At 42.4% G+C, this 19,598-nt stretch overlaps 5 protein-coding genes across 5 annotated transcripts; 2 read left to right on the forward strand and 3 right to left on the reverse strand.

Annotated features, from left to right (window-relative positions):
* Positions 1-5,858: 5,858 nt before the first annotated feature.
* On the reverse strand, positions 5,859-6,935 carry BDB00DRAFT_817692 (uncharacterized protein). Its single transcript, XM_053123088.1, has one exon. The coding sequence runs from the start codon at positions 6,840-6,842 to the stop codon at positions 6,093-6,095; it is 750 nt and encodes a 249-aa protein (XP_052980914.1). The 5' UTR covers positions 6,843-6,935; the 3' UTR covers positions 5,859-6,092.
* Positions 6,936-6,989: 54 nt separating this feature from the next.
* On the reverse strand, positions 6,990-9,040 carry BDB00DRAFT_817698 (Pre-mRNA-splicing factor of RES complex-domain-containing protein). Its single transcript, XM_053123089.1, has 4 exons — positions 8,914-9,040; positions 8,157-8,857; positions 7,716-7,794; positions 6,990-7,538 (listed from the first exon to the last, which is right to left on the reverse strand). The coding sequence occupies exons 1-4, from the start codon at positions 8,938-8,940 to the stop codon at positions 7,341-7,343; spliced, it is 1,005 nt and encodes a 334-aa protein (XP_052980915.1). The 5' UTR covers positions 8,941-9,040; the 3' UTR covers positions 6,990-7,340.
* Positions 9,041-10,014: 974 nt separating this feature from the next.
* On the forward strand, positions 10,015-12,475 carry BDB00DRAFT_882720 (Sas10 C-terminal domain-containing protein; the record flags this gene model as incomplete). The annotated part of the gene is made up of 8 exons (XM_053128173.1): positions 10,015-10,132; positions 10,221-10,274; positions 10,359-10,487; positions 10,544-10,713; positions 10,800-10,864; positions 10,961-11,113; positions 11,196-11,796; positions 11,951-12,475. The coding sequence occupies 8 exons, from the start codon at positions 10,015-10,017 to the stop codon at positions 12,473-12,475; spliced, it is 1,815 nt and encodes a 604-aa protein (XP_052980916.1).
* A 1,035-nt stretch (positions 12,476-13,510) lies between these two features.
* Positions 13,511-17,134, forward strand: BDB00DRAFT_871204 (uncharacterized protein; the record flags this gene model as incomplete). Its single annotated transcript, XM_053126805.1, has 1 exon — positions 13,511-17,134. The coding sequence occupies one exon, from the start codon at positions 13,511-13,513 to the stop codon at positions 17,132-17,134; it is 3,624 nt and encodes a 1,207-aa protein (XP_052980917.1).
* Positions 17,135-17,362: 228 nt separating this feature from the next.
* On the reverse strand, positions 17,363-17,850 carry BDB00DRAFT_871205 (uncharacterized protein; the record flags this gene model as incomplete). Its single annotated transcript, XM_053126806.1, has 4 exons — positions 17,363-17,478; positions 17,548-17,590; positions 17,683-17,706; positions 17,788-17,850. 4 exons carry the CDS (start codon positions 17,848-17,850, stop codon positions 17,363-17,365), a joined length of 246 nt encoding a protein of 81 aa, XP_052980918.1.
* Between the last annotated feature and the right edge of the window lie 1,748 nt (positions 17,851-19,598).

Below are 19,598 nucleotides of genomic sequence, written 5' to 3' on the forward strand. Positions count from 1 at the left end.
TATACAATTATAATGATGTACACCAAATCCAGCAAGCAAAGTTGATGCATAATGTTTCTTGATCACATGATGATCGGCGGAAACGCCCGTCGCTGGATATATCTACACACTCTTGCTTACTTGTAAAAACCCATGCTGTTCAAGAAAACATCATACTCCTTGTGGTATTTTGAAGTAAGGTATGTTTTGACAAATCAAGTAAAGGTGGTTGCTGTACCAGGAATTCGTAGGGCGTGATGTTTTGTAATAGGCACAGATTTCTTGGAAGCTGTCATTTGTCGTTATTGCTGCTCTGGGAGAAAGTAACGCTTTTGGGATGGTAGAAGGAGAAACTAGAGAATCGTTTTAAAAAAATTTTATCGAATCCTAATGATGTATAGCTTATAGATTTGTTTGGCGTCATGAGCATCCACTCTTGATTGAGCACACTGTATACTTACACATGCAACTTCAGCAAATACCGAATAGAAAAAGTGAAGCACCGCTAAGCGGAAAAAGAAAAAAAGGTAAAAAAAAAAGAGATGCTTGGCGAAAGGTCTGTTGTTTATTTTAAACATCTTATGCTTAAGTGCAAGATAAAGTTTCGACTCGTTGTAGTCAAACAAACTGCGTTACACGACAGCCTGAGCTATCATGAATTCATGCAGATGCGGGGCTGTGGGCGAGAACTGCTGTCACGCATCATTGGCCGTTGCGGCTGACTTTTGTATCTTCTTCCGATGTCGCTCTACATGCTACTCTGCTCTCAACAGGATCGTCTCGTTTGTCCAAATACATCTACCTTTCTATTGACTCCTTCTCCAACTGGAAGAGTGGGACAAGTAGCAATTTGAATCCGTTGCTCTATGATGCATGAGGATTATAAATCTTACATGCAATAAACGTTGCTGTTAGGCTTTACCTTGTCCTTCCTACTAGTTTTATCTTCCATCTGTCTTCTTCCTCTTTCTCAATCTGCAATGTTTCCGAAAAAACGCTCTAACAGACATAAGAACCCTAATTACCCAATGGTAAAGAATTATTGCCGTTATCGACTTGTGCAAAACCCATCTATAACTTTCTTTACATAGGACGACTTTCGACCTTCCAAAAAAAGAGTCAACTTCAAAAACCCACTTGTAAATCGCTATTTCTTTGCATAACTCTCATAGTCTAATTGTTCTTCTTACATAGCGTGCCAATAATTCCTCAAAAAAACACCTTTGCAAAACCTTACGCCTACGCAACGACCCTTACTGCATCAAAAAGCACTCTCAACCTACTTTGTCCTGGGGTGACTTGCAATTATTGGTCCATTAAGACGAACACAGTGACTTCTGGACCTCTTTTTTCGAAGGTTTAACACGTCCAACAACTAACGTCGCCAAGATAACACCTAAGTAATACACTTTTTCATCCGTATTAGACGCAGACACCTCCAGTTGTTATCACACTGCGGGAGCCATCGCTTCCGCCAACAACATTCCATCTCAACCTCAATCTACTCTACCATCACCACAGCCATCGCCACAGACTATAAGCAAGGCTGTTCAAACAACCTCACCATCACCTCCTCCCACACACAGTGCCGGTGTCCAAGCGAACTTGCATCCCATCAAACAATCGCAAGAACATCGTGCCCGCCGTTTACTGGAACATGTTCAGCGCATGATTTCAACTCTAAACACCATCCAACCATCCCCTTCTTCTCCGTACGTTCTTCTTCACCATGAGTACAGCGCAGTCGATCGTTTTAAAGATCACATATCTCAATTCTTAGACAGCTTTTACATCGAACATTAATCTGTGCGCACGCGATTCAAACCTTCGACTCTCCGTTTCGAGAAGAAGCTATTTTGTTAATATCTCCTCCAATGGCACCAATATCGACCGATAAGGCAAGTTGTCAACAAAAATAAGAAAAAGGAGGATAGTGAGAAAGAGATAATGCGTGTGTGTGTGTGTGTGAAAGAGGAGAGGTACACCGAGTAAAGCGTAATGATGGATACAGATTGATAAAACAAACATACGTCGTCAAGGAGTATGGTGGTAACATAGCACTGTACGATACTGCTTCTTACTGGCAATTGTATAACCATAAGGTTACCACTGCTCCGTTGTGCCGATACCAAAAGCGCTTCGCAGCAAGGGTTCCACAAACTCTCCTTCCCGCTTATGAAAGTCAATTGTCCTTTTCTGCAGTCGCTTTCCAATCGAATCCCCTTCCTGTTGTAACCTGCAGAACGAAATTTTATAAGTGATAACAGATAAAAAATAGAAAAAGGGAGAGGGGGATAGCGCCGCGTAGTAGTACAGCATATCGTTTCACATTTTAGCTGCTTGCTCCCTTCACTGGAAGCTTTATGCATAGTAGCGTCAGCATAGTTTATTTGTTCCTTTATGAAACTACAGCATCCCCGGATAGGAATAAGAAGTGTTGTAGCATGCAGCGACTGGTGTGATGGAGATAGACCTGTCAGCAGGTTCAGTCTCCTCTTACACTAATAGAATATTTTGCATTAACAAGCACCACAGCCAACAACATTATATAACAACAACAAACTTCTTCTCCAATTTATCCCATGCTAATTTCAAAAAGGCTAATAATGTGCATTCGGGTACACCCGTAGTAGGAAATCCTCGGGTGAGTTATACACTTTGTCTCTTTAAGGAGCAATAGCAATAACGATGTTCTCGAAACAAAAAAAAAAAAAGAAAAACAAATGGTAGATGCTGCCCCACATACTAGGGATGCTGATTACATACTTAACAGCAGTAACAGCAGGTTCTTTTCGTTTTCGGAATGTTGATCGATGCATCCGGTTTTAAATTAACAATCCTTAACCGACGCCTTCCATTCTCCTTTACATATACCCTAAAGAATTCATCTCCCTTTCTGATGAATCTTGTCCTGCACGTAAGTACGCTAAAAATATACTGTTGCTGCTACTACAACCCCTCTTCTTCTGTTAGTACTACCCCGACAGACGACACGTATTATATATTTATCATTTTCTCTCTACCACGCTCCCTCTACTCTTCTCCTCTCCAGCCTTCTCTCCTCCCCTTTCCACCCCCTCTACAAACATCTTTTTTCAAGTAGAAACATTGTAGCTCTTCTTTTTTGTGCCAGTTTCAGTCCACGAACAAAAATGACTCCTGGATCTCATAAAGGAAAACCGACAAGCTGCAAACCACTGTCGGCTCCTTTACCGGGAATCGGGGATGAGTGAAGATGTGAGACAAAAAGATTCTCTTTCCTCCTAAAAGGAGGGGCTGCTTATGTACACTTTCTATCCCAATTATCATTGAATTTTTTCAAGGACTTTAATAATAAGAAGTAATACCGACAGCAGCAGCAGTAGCAGCAGCGACAACACAGACGATTCCTATCATAATCGTGGAAACTCCTGCTTCTACTGCATATATTGCAAAAAAAATCCAGACGTTGTGTTCTTTCTCTCTCTACCAGAGACTACTTGCAATAGGGCAGATCCCCGCAATCTTTGACTTTGACTAATTCTGTTTTTATGGGGGGGGGGGTGGAGAGGGAAATGTTTGTTATATTGGCGTAGCACCAATAGCAGCCACCGCTTCTCTTTGGCAGTGATAATCTCATCAAGTTTATTAGTGGAGCAAAGGAGAAGGAGCTATATACTTCCATGGTGCGCAATCTCAGAAGTAGTTTACGTATTTTCAATGTAATACAGAATACATGTGATATTAAATGTGATTAATTGATGCATATCCACATTGATAAAGTTCTGTAAACATCACAGAGAAACAATGAAAAGTGGAACAACACATCCCGTTACATATTATACGTGAAGTAGGTAAGTGCATCAGCAGTGTGTAAAATGAAAGTTTAATACCTTTCCTATTTTTCAGCATGGCAACAACAAGTTATAAAAAGGAACAACATCCTCATGTGCTGTATTTTCAACACAATTCAAGCGAAACTAATTAATAAAAAGCCAACAACATCGATAACATTTATAGCTCGTGCTTTTTACACTTACCAACATAGTAATAAAATGAAGCTGACCATAGCAGTAGTAGTCGTTACGGTTGATGGCGCGTCCTTCTAAAGACTACACTTAGTTGCGGAACAAGTACATATCCAACCGGTATGGTTGTCGTCGTCTTGTTTTGCCTAACATATTTTGAAGGGAGAGTGTGAACGTCCTATCTACTTTTAAGTGTGTACGTGGGTATCATATGCTTAACTTATTGAAAATATTAGGGAAGGAAGAATCAAGTTTTTATTATTTGGTGAGAGGTTTGGGGGTCGGAAGGAAGTTACACAGGGTTATCGAAAAATACAAGTCGCCCCCCGGAAGGAACGGCACGCAGTATACCGTACTTAAATAAGGTAGTGTTCTTAACTTTATTGGGAAGGAAGGATTGGAGGGATAGCTCCTGTAACAGAAGAGTATAACATATCGCTCTCTATGAAACGACATGCAACATCTACTGACGCTTTTTTATTACCCCTTTGATCTTGCATATATGCATGGTACTTACAACGTACTTCTTGCTGCTGCTGTACGTATACCACACCTGATAGATCTCTGCTCGGAAACAAGAAGAATGCATACCATCGCCAATGTCTTCTTTTCCCTCCTCCAGCTCCTCTCAAAAGTCCCTTCCATCTCTCTTTCTCTCGTGGGAGCGCGCAAAAAAGCGTATGCAATGCACAGGCATCATGCTATCTACAACACAGATGGTGATGACGCGTCTGCTGCATTAGCACGCCGTTCCAAAAAACAAACGGGTTACCTTTCATTGGGTTCAATACATAAAATAAGCGTGTTATAGGATATAATACAGAAAATAAACCCATCACTTAGTAGTTATTTGCTACATTAGCGACGACCTTTCTCAAGGGGTGCAGAGGGAGAGCAAGTTCATTCACCACCTCTCCCGTCCCCATTCACCATCAAGAGCAGCAACCGCTGCTCTACATATCTCTCTTGCGTTGCATGCAAGTTACACTGTAAAAACGCTGATCATGGGGTCTACCTATTAACACTTATGAAAAGACGAAATCCGGGATTCCAACTTGCTATTTTAAAAGAATAGCTAATAAGCTTATTTTCATGTGCATATCACATAGTACATACTTCTGCCTGATACTGGCCACCAGCGTCTTTTGCTACACGCATCTGCAACGCTATGCGAAAATATATGCTGCAGGAGAGAAACAAGATTCATTGCATTATGCTTCGCAGTGTAAGGATCGATGATTTTCTCCATTTATAGCAAACTACTTGAGTTAGTATAGACCATTAATTATATTACGCGACAATTAAATCAATGTTTAGCAGATATAAGAAGTCAAATTGTTTTTTACAGGCTAAATTTTTTATTATAATTTTTTTTGAAGCAAGAAACTGTATACAAAAGGAAAGAGACTACTAATAACTGCAAAAAGAGAAAAATGCTGTGTAAAAGGTTAAGTGCGGATAGTGTGCGTGCGAGATATACTATTTATGGAGGAGTGGGGACAGGGGAAACAGAGAGTGTGCAAGGATAATTAACGTGTTTTTCTTTTTTACTTGTGTGCGTGCGTGCGTGCAAAGATGTTTTGACTTAATGTACGATAATAAGAGAGTAGAGTAATAAGTAATAAAAAAGAGGAGGCGAGCTATTTGTAAAAGAAGAAGGGGAAAAGAAAGCATATACAAATAAAGAGTAGATAACGGAATAACAGTGATGATAAAAAGGACTCATGCGATGTTGTTGATGCTGGTGATGCATTGTTGTTGTTTTTTTTGGGTGTTCTGGTAAAGTGAAAGGTTTGTTGATGTGATTGACAGACAGACAAAATGAAAAAATAGAGAGAAAGAGAGAGAGAGAGAGAGAGTAGACATGAGCATAACGTATGTTTGTTGAATCGGGTTTGGGGAGAAGAGGAGTGGATTAGAAGAAAAAGATAAGGGGAATCCTTTTTTTCGGGGTAAGGGTTAACGATTTTTGTTTTGCAGGCGAGCAAAAGATAAAGTAGAAAATGAATGAAAAGGACATAAAGAAACTATACACAAAAACGAAGACAAATAGAGAAGAAGATTGGAAGATAAAGAAATCGGCACTGCTCAATAAGATTCTAATGATTAGTGGAGGATGATCGAATCGATAGATGTGGGGCTAGGGTATGCCGACTGTGATGGGGTAGAAGGAAGCTGAAGGGGCGGCAAAGCGATGTGGGAGGGCCGAGAAGAAGAACAGGAATCGTAGTGATACTGCTGCTCCCGCTGACTATGGTGGTGGTAGTGGTGCTGTTGCTGATGCTGCCATGAAGGAGGTGACAAGGGTGGAGAAATTGGAGGGAGAGTAGAACCGGTTGATGATGCTGGTGAGCCGTAGCAGGGGTGCAATTGTTGCTGCTGCTGCTGATGCTGCTGATGAGGATGGGGGTGAAAGTGGTGCAAAGGCGATGTTGGACTAGCGGAAGAAGGCTTTCTAACCTGTTGTTGCTGCTGTTGTCGTTCGCGTGTTCGCAACGACTGGCGCTTGTTTTGGAACCAGATTTGGACCGCCCGCGGACTCATGCCAAGCTGCTTACCAAGCTCGATGCGAAGCTCGGTCGAGGGAAAGTAGGTTTGGCTAAAGATGTGATTCAAGACAGAAAGCTGTGAAGGTGACGCGCGTTTGCGCTTGGCTTTCAAAGGTGTCTGCGAGTACGAAGGGCGGTAGGCAGCGGCGCTAGTAGGTGCGTGATGATGGTGGTATGGATGATATGCTGGTGGGCTTGACACAGGTGGCAGCAAGCTGTGGACCTCAAGTGGCATGGTTGTGGGTTTGCGTGGAGGATTGAGCAAATCGGCCAATGGAGGTAAGGTGCAAGTTGTTGATACTTTCATGTTGTCGTTGTTTTCAAAAATGTGTGAGTGGGTTAGAAGAAGTAAGAAAGTTGGTTGATAGAAAGTCAAGCAATAAACTGATAGCGATTCTATGTCCCGAGTCGCCAAGATCCCGGCCTTTATATATCTGTCAAGAAACAAATGACCCCCTCCCCTCTCAATGCATCTGTTGTCTGGAGTTATGTACATGTATTGCCGATCTTTACAAACCATTTACGGCCTATTGACAACCCTATACAGGCCCCTAAAGCTTCATATAACAATTAGGAGATATATCATTTAGGAAAAGGAAGAGAGAAAGAAAAGACTATAAAGCAAGCAAGTGCAGATCGGAAGGAGTTGAGGTGGTATGGGGTGTCTTGAAAAAAGAGAAAAAGAAAGAAATAAAGAATGAATGCATATGTGCTATGTGTGTACATTTGAGTAGCACACCTTTTTGAAGGTCTAATCACACACAGACTTTTTTCTTGTTTTCCGTTTTAATAAATCTTTGATTATTTACATATCTTCAGTGGACCATGCATGTGCCTCTATTGCTCGTGCTTTCTTTTGGTTTTCTCTAAGCAGGAAGCTGTCTTCAAATCCATTAGAACGGTCGACACCATCCCATCGATATCCTGGTGGTATCATGTAGCGATTAGGTTTCCAGGCACCCTTATATCTAGGCCTGACTAAGCCTTTGGATTTGCCTTCGCTCTAGTGTATTTGAGTGTGACATTGGATGGATAAATAGATAGATAGAGAGTTAGTAAGTAAAAAACACATGTGTCAATAAATCAAATTATCCATAAAACGAAAAATAAGCTCCTTATGTTACACAATCTCTATCTCTATGAGTGTTATTATCGCTATAGTCCCATTTTTTCTTCTTACCGTCAAGAACCCCGCAGCCGGATCGTTCCAACGCTGTTGTTCTCTAAGTCCCTGATTGTAATCCTGGTCATCTGCATATCTGTATTAACATGAAAATAAAGCACAAGCAACTGTTATTAATATTTCATCCCTGAACTATACTCTTTCTTTCTTTCTTTTGCCCATAACCCAAAACTCTGTGTGTGTAAGATTTATGTTTGTGTGCGTGAGAGAGAGAGCGAGAGAGAGGGGAAGAGAGATAAACTCTACTGCCTCCGGGTTTCTTGATATTATATGGCTTGCGTGATAGGTGGTGGGGGTTCCCAGAAAACTTTTTTAGCCCATAAAAACAAGGCCTCTCTCTCATATAAACCCGCACATTCAAGCATCTAGTGTGCATATTGTTCATCACTCTCTCTTTGTATGAATGCAGTGCCTCCTCTCCTCACTTTGTCCACTTACCGTGCCAACGGTTGATTTTTCTCCTCTTCCAGCTGCCGTCGCTGTGCTTCGACTTCGCTTCGTTGGACCAACCCCTTCCCCCATTCCATCCGCTGTTCTTCTCGCTCAATGGCTTCCTTCTTTGCCCTCGCCTCCTCTGCTCGCTTAATCTTCGGGTCGATCCTGCGTCCCGTCTCATCTCGATAGACGGTCTCCGCGTCCCGCCCCGACCGATCTCCTTGGAGTTGTTGAACCATCTGCATCTCCGCTTCTCGTGCCCGAGCTGCCTCTTGTTTGATTTCATGACTTGTCAATAATCCTGCTCTTTGTCCACTCGACATCTTGGGTCCTTCTGCTACTACTTTCGATGATTTTGCTTTTGCTGATGCTGCTCCTGCTTCTCCTAAATCTCTTACTAACTGCTCCTGCTCTTGCCCAACGATCTCCTCGCCTGTATTATTAACAAACACGGGTCGTTCGTCGTTTTCGTCGTTTTCGTCGTCTATATCCATTCTTTTACTGCCAGTAGCGCCTTCCTGAACCGTCTGCCAACCATCAGTTCGCCCCCGAAAAACTCCTGTTGACGACTCAAGTAACTGTTCTTGTTCAGCGGCTTCGCGTCGTTTACGTTCTTGTTGTCGATCGGTGTCGTGCACTGGCTTCCACCCAGACTCTTCGTCATCGACAATGCCCAGATTGCCCTTTTTGACGACTTTCTTTTTCTTCTTTTTCTTTTTAGTGCCATCATCCATGCCGCCGCCTGATCCCAAATATTTACTGGCAATATACGCCTTGGTTGCTGCATCGCCGGGTGCACGTGCAAGATACTTGAGCCGTGCGTTCTCTTCTCTGTCTTCTGGATCCATTTATCTTTCTATAAGGGGGGTCGTAACGTTTGTTCTGAAAACTAACGTCGCAGCCAATAAAATAACCAGCGTGGATTGGCACTTATAGAAGGTCACGTGTCACATTCAAACTCCACACAACATTGCTAAAACTATACTGCGTGTCCAACAGGTTTCCTTTTTTTACTATCTTTCTCATTTTCATCAGTCTATCAGCTCACTATTTGTATTTTAAATCTGGCATAAGGTCTGTGCCTACAGCATCATGGATGTACTGCCCCGGCACCGTCACTCTCTCAGACACGATGTCGGAAATAAAATCTTGCCCTATCTCTACGGGCCAAACAAAAAAAATACATGTCTAACAGGTAATAATATCACCAGCGACAAATAGCAGGAGAACTACCTTGTATTGGATGACATAACATATGCTATGGATTTGTTCTTATTGAGAGAATTGAGCTGTCATATACTAGAATTGAGCGATATAGATGATCTACTTGTCATTCTCGTTAAGCCTTGAAACATGGGATTTTGCTTTGCTAGTCGAGCTCTATACCATATTCTTGAGCCTTAAATGTTCAACAAAGCACATTTCTAAAGGATGTGTGGGCGTGGATGTGCGCATATGGGATATAAGTTACAAGTTTGGAATGAACAGCGAAATAATGAATAAAGTAATAACAGATTTTGAAGGGCAAGGGATATATGGATAAGAACAATATATGTTGCACGGAGGCGGACAACGCCCTTTGCGCAAGTGATAGACTAAAACTAATAATACACTCTAGATACAAGCATACATGTTTCCGCTCGTAATGGGTGTCATTTTCTTGACACTGTAGTGAAAAGCAACCTTTATAGTATTCGCTAGCCCCATTTAAGATTAAGATTTGCTAGTGTATGCTCTTCCATCTTTAAAAGCCACAAGTCTCCGCGCATGATTGCGGGTTTTTTTTTCTCGTTTTCAGGTCGTTCATAGAAAAGCACTACTGCTACCGTCCTTTACATAAAAAACCAGCCAGTATACCAAAATGGGCAAGAGAAAGACACCAGTTTTTAGAGACGGATCTGCTAAGCAATCGGGTGAAGATGGCAAAATCAAAGCCATTCGCACATGGGACGATGTCGAACACGATTCCGAAGACGAATGTAAGGGCATTTAATTCTTTCTAAAAGGTTTATTAACGACAATTCTAACGTGGTTTAATCTCTCATTAATGTAAATCTCTGTAAATAGTCCACGAAGAACGTGAAAAGATTTTGCTCGGTGAAGACAACGACCAATATGAAGGTACTGATTTTCCTTCCTCGAACGATGATTCCTTACAAGATTAATCTTTTTAACAACCAGATCAATCAACATTTCTATAACTAGACGATGAGAGCGAAGCTGAAGTTTACGGCTTGGGATCTGACGAATCAGAAGAAGAGGAAGAATCCGATGAAGAGTTTAAAGAACGAGATGGCAAGAAATCTAAAAGAGCTCAAGACGATGAAGATGAAGGTAAATTTATCAAAATGCCGGGAACGCACACATATGCTAACGCCATGCAAATACAGATCTTACTTGGGGTCGATCAAAGAAGATGTATTATGACGCAGACGAAGGCGAGGATTTGGACGAAATGCGTGAAGAAGAGGAAGAAGCATTAAAGATCCAAAAGCAACGTATTGCTGCTATGGACGAAGCCGATTTCATGGACGATGCTTGGGTCACGGGTGCCGGCCAGGTAATTGTTTGTTTTGCTTATGATTCAGGAGATATATAGCGATTGAACAACCTTACTAATTCAGGACTTTTTTTTGGCATATATAGACTTCAGAGGTCGATAAACAACTTGTTGATAATGTCAGCAAGGAGTTGGATGATATTACATTCGAGTAAATATTGTACTTTGTTTGGAAACGGAAATACGTTGATGGATAAGACGAAGATTGGCGAAAAGTGACAGATACTAAACACTTGGTTTCGTTTAGTGTCAGCAAGACGGCCGCGAAGCGACGTAAGAACTTGGCTGTGGCTGAAAAACTGAAGATTTTACAAAACGAATCACCCGAACTTTTGGATTTGTTGAACGAATTTAAGGAAAAATCCGAAGTCGTGAGTGATTTGGATGTAGTATTGGAACGGTAGGTGTTATATATCTGTGTGGTAGCTTAGAAAAGAAAGATCATGATAAGCGTAAGACTGATTTATTACTTTTTTTTAAAGGGTACAATCCAAAAATGCAACAGAGGAAAAGCCAGCCAAGTTTCTGCGCTTCAAACATCAGTTGTTGTTGAACTATTTGACCAACGTTTCGTTCTACTTTGTCCTGAAAGCATCTGGATCGATAGATATCCAAAGCCACCCTGTCATTAACGCATTGGTGGAACTACGATCGACATTGGAAAAGACAGAACAAGTCGAAGTCAAGTTACGATCACAAATTGATGCCTTCATTGACGATCTCGATGCATCTTCACAGAAATTGGATAAACCAGCTACAGCAGAAGTTAAAGACGTCGAACATGTCACCAAAAAGAATAACGCCACAGCCAAGAAATCTAAAAAAGCAGCAGCACAAGAAGAAGCAACTGTACCACAGTTCTCTGACGAAGAACAAGAGGAGGATCTGGAGGATGATACGGCAATTACAGCATTTGACATTGAAGAAGAGTTTAAGAGTCTCAAGAAAGCCAACAAGAAACGTAAGCGAACAGCAGGTGCAACAGACGATTTCGGCGAATTGGAGGCATTGGATGAATTGGATATGCAAGATAAATTAGCCAAGAAACGGTCAATAAGAGACTATGTCACTAAAATTGATGCAGTAAGTTTTGATTTATTGGTTACTATGGTGCCGTTGCCTGGTACTTTTGGTGTTACTATGGTGTTCATCACCTGGTTACCTCGAGATGACTAGTATGGCAAAGACGATAGAAGAAGTAAGACTAAGTGTCATGTTCCCTGCTTTGTTATTTTAGAAACAAGCGAAATTACAAGCTAAATACCAAGGCGATTCTGACATACCTTACAAAGATAGACGGCAGCGGGGAGAAAAGAAGGGTGTACCGCAGCCACAAGACACATCAGCCGATTTGGATAACGAAGACTATGAAGATGATGCTGGGTTGGTCGATGAGATCAACAACACAGCTGGCGGCGATGGTGACGATGACTATTACAACCAAGTCGTAGCAGGCAAGGCCGCAGCAAAGGCTGCCAAGAAGGCTGAAGCAGAAGCAAACCGGGCACCGCTTGTAGAAGGACCATGGCAATTAGAAGAAGGCGAAAAGCGGCTGGCATCATATAAGATCCTCAAGAATCGGGGTCTTACGCCACGACGCAAGAAGGAAAACCGCAATTCTCGTGTCAAGCACCGAAACAAATATGCAGACAAGCTCAAGAAGTTGTCTTCGACCCGCGCAGTGGTCAAACCACTCAAGGGCACTTATGGAGGCGAGTCGACGGGTATCAAGAGCAACGTGGTCAAGTCCGTCCGTTTTTAAAATGTATAGTATCATATACAAACACGCACATATTCGCATACATACACACACACTATCTCTCTCTGTATTTCATCCTCATGTACACGCAAACTACTAAGTATGCTTTTTTGTTTGTTATTTTAATTTTTAAAATGCACGAAATGTTACACTGCAATCCTATTTCATCTTCAGATCCCTTGCTGTTTTTCGTGTCGATCCAATGAGCTTGCATTATTAACAAGTTTTAGGAGGGTTATAAGGGTTGAATAGTTGGATGTTCTGAAATATATTACTCCTGCTGGAGAAAATAGCCAGGAAATGTAAGAAACAAACTTTTTGATGAAGCTTGTCACCTCTTCTCTCCTCTCTTTTTATTCCGGGTCTTCTTTGTTCTGATGGGGTGAAGAGGAGGAGCAAAATGTGAGGAGGCGTAAGGAGTTGGGGGTAAAAAAAACCCCCACAGAAAGTTGAGTATTTTAGACGAAGACTACCCAATCATGCTGCAAGAGTTTATCCATACTTTTGGACAATAGCCTAAAAGAAATACTTTTCCGAGACGGGATGTATTACGGACCCTCTTATTTGATCTGCGATAGAACCTTCTTTCGGGTGTTCCATCGCGTTAAACTTTTGGCTATGTATGCTGCCACGATACAACACTCGCTCTTTGCTTTCTAATGCTAACTCGATTCCAATTCCCAACCAATGGCGACGACGATGACGGAGAAGGGGGAGGTGGAATAAGAGGACGTGGCAGCGTTAGTGGTAGCTTTGGTGACGGTAACGATGACGGCGAAAAGAATACCAGTATCACTACTACCATTACAACTTCTGACACAACCATTGCTGCTCTTTCTCACTTTACTGTAAAATAAACGTTTTCTTTTCTGTGCTGAAAGAGAAAAACTTTATTATAGTTGTGCTCAAGCTTTTCCTTTCTTTTTATTTTTCTGTGGGGTGTGTTTTTTATCCCTATTATAGTGTTCTCAGTGCAAAAACAGAAAAGTCATTTGCGATCGTGTCAAACCAGCATGTAGCGAATGCAATGAAAATACAATGCCTTGTCGATACAACGTGACAACAGCCTTACTGACCGAACCATCACGAGATTCGATGCCTTTGAGCGAGATTGAGACCAAATTAAAGAAATTGGAAAAGCAGCTAATGGCTCGTGCGGCGAAGTCGTCGTCTTCCTCAACGACAGCTGTACAACAACAACGACGACCTTCACCTCCGCTACCATTACACCAAGAACTCCAACGCCAGCAGCAGCAGCAGCAGCAACAATCGACGACGACGACGACAAAATCTAAACCTCGATTCAGCCTGGAGCCCACGGGTCTGTGCATTGAGACCGGGGTCACCGAAGTACATCATTTTATCAAGCTTCTTTTCAGCACCATCAACATCGAAAAAATCCGCAACCGAGCACGAAACGTGTTTGCAGCTCATTCACGAAGTTCTATGGGTGCAGCAGCTGGCGTCGTGGCCGACGATATATACAATAAACCGCCCGACGTGCTTCTCAACGAACTGCTCGCACGAAATGATGCGGTTGAACAGAAGTGGCTCGAAATGATTATCAACTCCTGGCATCATCGTTGCACGATCGTTTATCAAATGGTGGGTACAAGGTATTCACCAGGCACAAACTATTTGCAGCAGTTTTCAGGGGCAGAGCGAACTCGTGAACTACTGCTGGCCATGTCTGTTCGCGCTTACATCTATCACCATGAAGACGAACTGCATCAAGATACAGAGTACCACCTACAGACAGCAATGGGCCCGGTCTATCTTCAATGCGCGCTAGCATTGTTAGAAGATTGCCATACAATCAGCCATCGAACGACTATACGTGCCTTGCTGCACTTGTTCTTGTATCATTTTCATGACAAGGCAGAAGAAGCATTTCCTTATTGCGACTTGGCGCTACGCATGGCTCAGGATCTAGATTTGCATAAGCGGCGATCACAGCGCGAGCACCATTATCAACAACAGCATCAACAAAATCATCTGAACGATGTAATGCGAGCAGAAGACGACAGACGACTATGGTGGGCCACCTACTGGTGTCAACTCTATACAATTGTAGAGTATAATCGTCCTACCGTACTCCAGGACGACGAAATCGAAGTGGCGATGCCACAAAAGCTACCTTCTGAAAATGCGGACGTTGGTTATTGTATTGACTATTGCATCATGTCCATCAAACTCCTACGTTTACGTCGATCCATTGCAGCAGCACTAAAGAAATCAGATACAACCAATGCGCTTTTGTACCAAGTCCGTGATCTGGAAAATGGGCTAGAAGAATGGTACCGTAGCTTGCCCAAACATGCCCAACTGACTCCACGTTCGAATGCGACGACGACATGCGACGATGATCCGCTTCGTAGAGAACTCAGTCTTTTGCTTCATGCACAGTACTATAGTATCAAGATACAAATGTATCAATGTTTTCTCGAAAACTCTACTGCTCTAAGTCTCATGGCCGTACGTAATAGTGAGCAGGCGGCAGCAAGTGTGACGAATATGCTGGTCCAGTACGGTTCGGCCATGCGCATGTGCTCGTGTGTGCGTATGGTGCCTACGTTACACCGATGTGTTGCAATATTAGCATCCAATGCCGAATTTAAAGAGTCGTCTGCAATTGCTTTGGATGCTGTCGAGCGACTACGGATGCTAGGATCTGTCTTGAAAAGTTATTCGTTCAGATATGTGGAAGAGATCGCAGCTGTTATCAGACTGATTGATAGCACACTCCAGCTATATCCACCAAACCCAACAACAAAGCCGCCTAAGACCATCGCACCAGCAGCGATAAGCACGCCACAACGTCCAGCGAATGTTATACCAACAGAACCACATTATAACACGCCAACTAGCAGCTCAGCTTATTCCCATGCAGCAGCCACCGGTAACATCACTACCACCGCCACTGCTGCTGCTGATGTTTCTCAGAACTGCTCGTCACCGCCTCATCAAGAATTTAGCTCGCCATTAGTAGTTAAACAGAAGCCTTTGGATGATTCGACACCATCGCTGTCAGTAGCAACCTTTGTACGATCGCAACAATATCAACCGGAACACCAACCGACAATGTCTACATCAGCGCTTGGAATACGACAGAAACACCAGTATTATCAATCAACTCCCAACATGACAGAATTTGATGGTGATAACGGTGATGTTCTTGTGTCATTATCATCATCATCCGATATGGTTTATCAAAAACAGCAAATGGCGACGCCTACAGGCGATGGCGGTTCCGACAAGGCAGGAGCTGAGTACGAGCAGATGATGAATGCATATCAGCAGAGAATCGTGCCATCAACGTTGTCGTCAGGAGCAGTATCTTTTGCAAACAACCTCGGTTTAACAGCAACAAATCCCGTCATATCAAACGCTCCTGAACAAATATATACATCTGCACCATCATTGAAGCCAATGCTCAGCGATACACAGGTCTCTCCTCCTCAGTCATCAAGGTCGCATCAACAGCAATCGTATCAATCACCAGTACGATCAATGCCACAGTCACAGCTACAGCAACAACAACAGCAACATCATTCCCAATCGAATAGAGCTTGGACAAGTTCCGTGCCTATAAATTCGGAAACATTCGCCCTATTGGACATAGCAGATGGTGGCAAATTGCCCCTGTCTTTGAATAATAGCATACAGCCATCCATACAACAACAAAGCATTCCACAACAACCAACTTTTGCGTCAAATAACAAAAACACTGAATTATACATCGCTCGTTCGCATCTTCAAACACAAACACAACCACAACCACAACAGCAACAGCAACAGCATCAAACATCATCGTCACCGAGGACGGACCGTACAGCGCCATTCAGCAAAGGTTCTATATTTCATCGCGCACCAGCACCTCCAAGAACGCCCAAAAATGATTCCATGAGCGTGCAGCAACATTTACACCAGCAACAATCGTCAATATCCACAATCTCATCTCCCAGTCAAACGGCACCATTTATTCAGGGTTCGATCTTTCACCGTGTACCATCACTACCTGGACCCTCAAAGAACAACGTAAACATTCCGCAACAACAAGAACAGCCACGGTCATCAATATCATCAACATCATACCGCATTGAACCATTCAGTCAAGGTTCTATCTTTCGTCGCGCACCGCCGCCTACTCGACCATCTAATAATATCTTGGACGATTCACACCTGGCGAAATTTCCCATCGCAGCTCCACCTACATTTCATCAACCATCACTACGACTGGCACAAGAGCAGCAATATGTTACCATTAGTGAATTACCCAACTTATCTACAGACGACAGCAGCAGCAGTAGCAACCACAGCAATATGAATATCGACAGCAGCAGCAGCACCAGTTATAATGGCAGCACCAGCAGCAACAATAATAGTCGCAGAGCAACTCACAGTCCACAAACAGATACCAGTAGTAACTTTGACGCCATGACATCATCATTCCCTCCACCTCCTCCTTACTTTTATCACCCATGGACCTCTCCTTCAGATGCTGATGAATCATCATCCTCATCACAACCAGACCGTTCTTCTCCAGGTATTGTTGTCAATAACCATCAAAGTAATTATCATAACCCTCCTTCACCTGCTCCTCCTCCTCCTTCTTCTTCTTTTCCATCACATCCTCCATCCTCGTATTATTCTAATAGATAAGAATCAATTTCAATGATAGTAGTAATAATAAGAAATATATGTATAAAACGATCTTATAAAATAATCTGATTAGTGCCTTTTGAAGATATTTACGTTTCTCATTGAGGCTGTTCCAATATCGTGTTTGCGTGTGTAAATTTGTATACGTAGAAACGAATGAAGGAGAAAAGAGGGGTATATCGTAAAAGGTCAACGTCGTCGTCCGTAAGTTGGCTGCTTGATGTATGGTTATGATTGCTCCGTTGTATCGTTCCTTTCTTCAGATGTTTCCTGCTCTTCCTGTCTCTGAAGAATACTGTTGATGGTCTGTTCTAGTTTGTCGATACGGGTGCTCATATCTTCGACTTTAATAGAACAATATGGGTTATCAATGTCTCTCCTTGTCTCATGCAATTCAAAGGTAAGACACTTACATTTGGTATCAAGTTCGGTGTTCACGCCATTTACTTTTGATTGCTATTGATAAAAGCGTGAATGACTGTATGTAACATACCAATGAAAAAGAGAGAGAGAGAGAGAAAACACTACAGAGACCACGCGATACTTACGAGCTTTTCAACAATGCTATCGATCTATTGACGATAAAGGCATATCTCATTAGAGATTTGTATACACTTTGTTCGCTTGTGAAGAGAGGGAAAATTTGCACTCACATAAGTGGCTAAATCTTCAGTGCCATTACTCAATCCCTCTGCAGGTTTTTCTTGAGAGCTCATATTCTTCTTACGTTGGTGATAAAAAGGAAAGCGAATATAAACGCTCCTGTCAAGCTAAAGCACTAAATTAAATGCGGCTCTGAATCCGGTTATTTGATTGGAAGTTGCTAGTACTGTTTATAATTTCGTCTGCAAACGATGTCCTCCTAGAAAGCTGCCTTGACACTGCCGCGTAAACGAAAGTATTTGCAAGTCAGGAAGTGCAAGAGGAACAGAAACGTAAATGAATTGGAGAAGGGATACCTGCAAATGGTAGTGAAGTGATAGATTTGAAAGGCAAATAGTACAATTGGCCCGATCATTTAATTCGCTGAACGTCACCCTTTTGTTTCTGGACTTGGAAGCGCAATAGAGGGAAATGATCAGATATTTGACGCCGAAGATAAGGTAGTGTACCTTGGCAGCCGCATTATTCGAAGTCTCGCTGTCCTTAATTACCGCAATGCCTTTAAAGATGCGGTCAAAATGCAGATAGTGGTACCTAACTTGCACTTGGCTATCTTCGGGCAGGTCAAATGTTTGAAGTACAAGATCCCTGCATTTTTGGACTTTTTAAAAGGGCTGGAATACGTTACTGACTCGGTTGCTAACTTTGATCTTCTCCTGAAAAACGCACGCTAAAATGTACTGTACTCATCTCGATCGACTTGCAGCTTGCTACGCTATCAAGAAAAAATTCATTGCAGCCCACTCCATTGTCAACACATTATAGACTGGACACCATCGTTTTACCGTTGCAACAAGGCGAAAAAGAATGCGTGGCCAATCAAGCATGATGCTATCACCCATATCGAATGAGACCACGGCGAAAACAAACAGGTGCTCATCAATGGTAAAAGACAAACCTTTGGCCTTGGATTGTCGATTTTCTTAACGTGCTTTTCTCCTTGTTATCCCATTCAGTGTTGTTTCCCATCATTTGCCGACTTGACACGTCCAATGTCCACATGACTTGCATAAAGTGTCGGTGAAATAGCGCCAATGTATCCAACAAGCTCATGAAGTTTGGCGAGACATGTAAAAATGAAAGTGGACTGAAGCTCCAACCTATCCAAAAATTAGCATTATCAAATGCTATGACCTGGTGGGCCTTTGGACGAAGTGGGAAAAAGAGGAGTCGACGAGGACACGATGGCGACAGGATTGCGGCATCTATTTGTCTCTCATCAACCTGTCGATCGTAATGTGATAGCGCTTAGTATCAACATGTATATGGCTCGCTGGTGACGTTGCAACTGGATCGGTGCAGCTCATAAACTGGCGCTTCCATCACTATGTTTCCTCTAGATTTTGATGTACTGTATGTATTATACGTCCCTTCTATATGTTTATTTCAGCTCGCTTTCAATAGGTTCTTAGAGTTTGTACTTTTATTGACGCTAGACACAAACTCTCCTTACTAATTTAAAGTACATTATATATTATTCTAGTTCATGGGCATCTTTCTTTCATCGAGCTCAGTAATTTATCATTATTTTAATAGATACTAAGCTTTTACTTATTTATCAGATATTATGGGACGTATGATACTACCAGATTTTATCGTTATGGATCTACGCATAGATGTTGGGCTCTTCATGCAATGTTCATGCAGGACAGCAACAGAGCGGACGGGCCTTTTCAAGAGAGAAAGCTGGTATTCATGTTTCACGCAAGAACAAGCCATAAGGCATCTGGAGACAGTACATACATGAAGAAAATTATGTGGTACGCGCTCGCATCTCGCGACGGAAAGAAGCTAAAAGAAA

The sequence above is a fragment of the Zychaea mexicana genome, assembly GCF_025766255.1.
Source record: "Zychaea mexicana strain RSA 1403 chromosome Unknown BDB00scaffold_26, whole genome shotgun sequence".
NCBI lineage: Eukaryota > Fungi > Mucoromycota > Mucoromycetes > Mucorales > Lichtheimiaceae > Zychaea > Zychaea mexicana.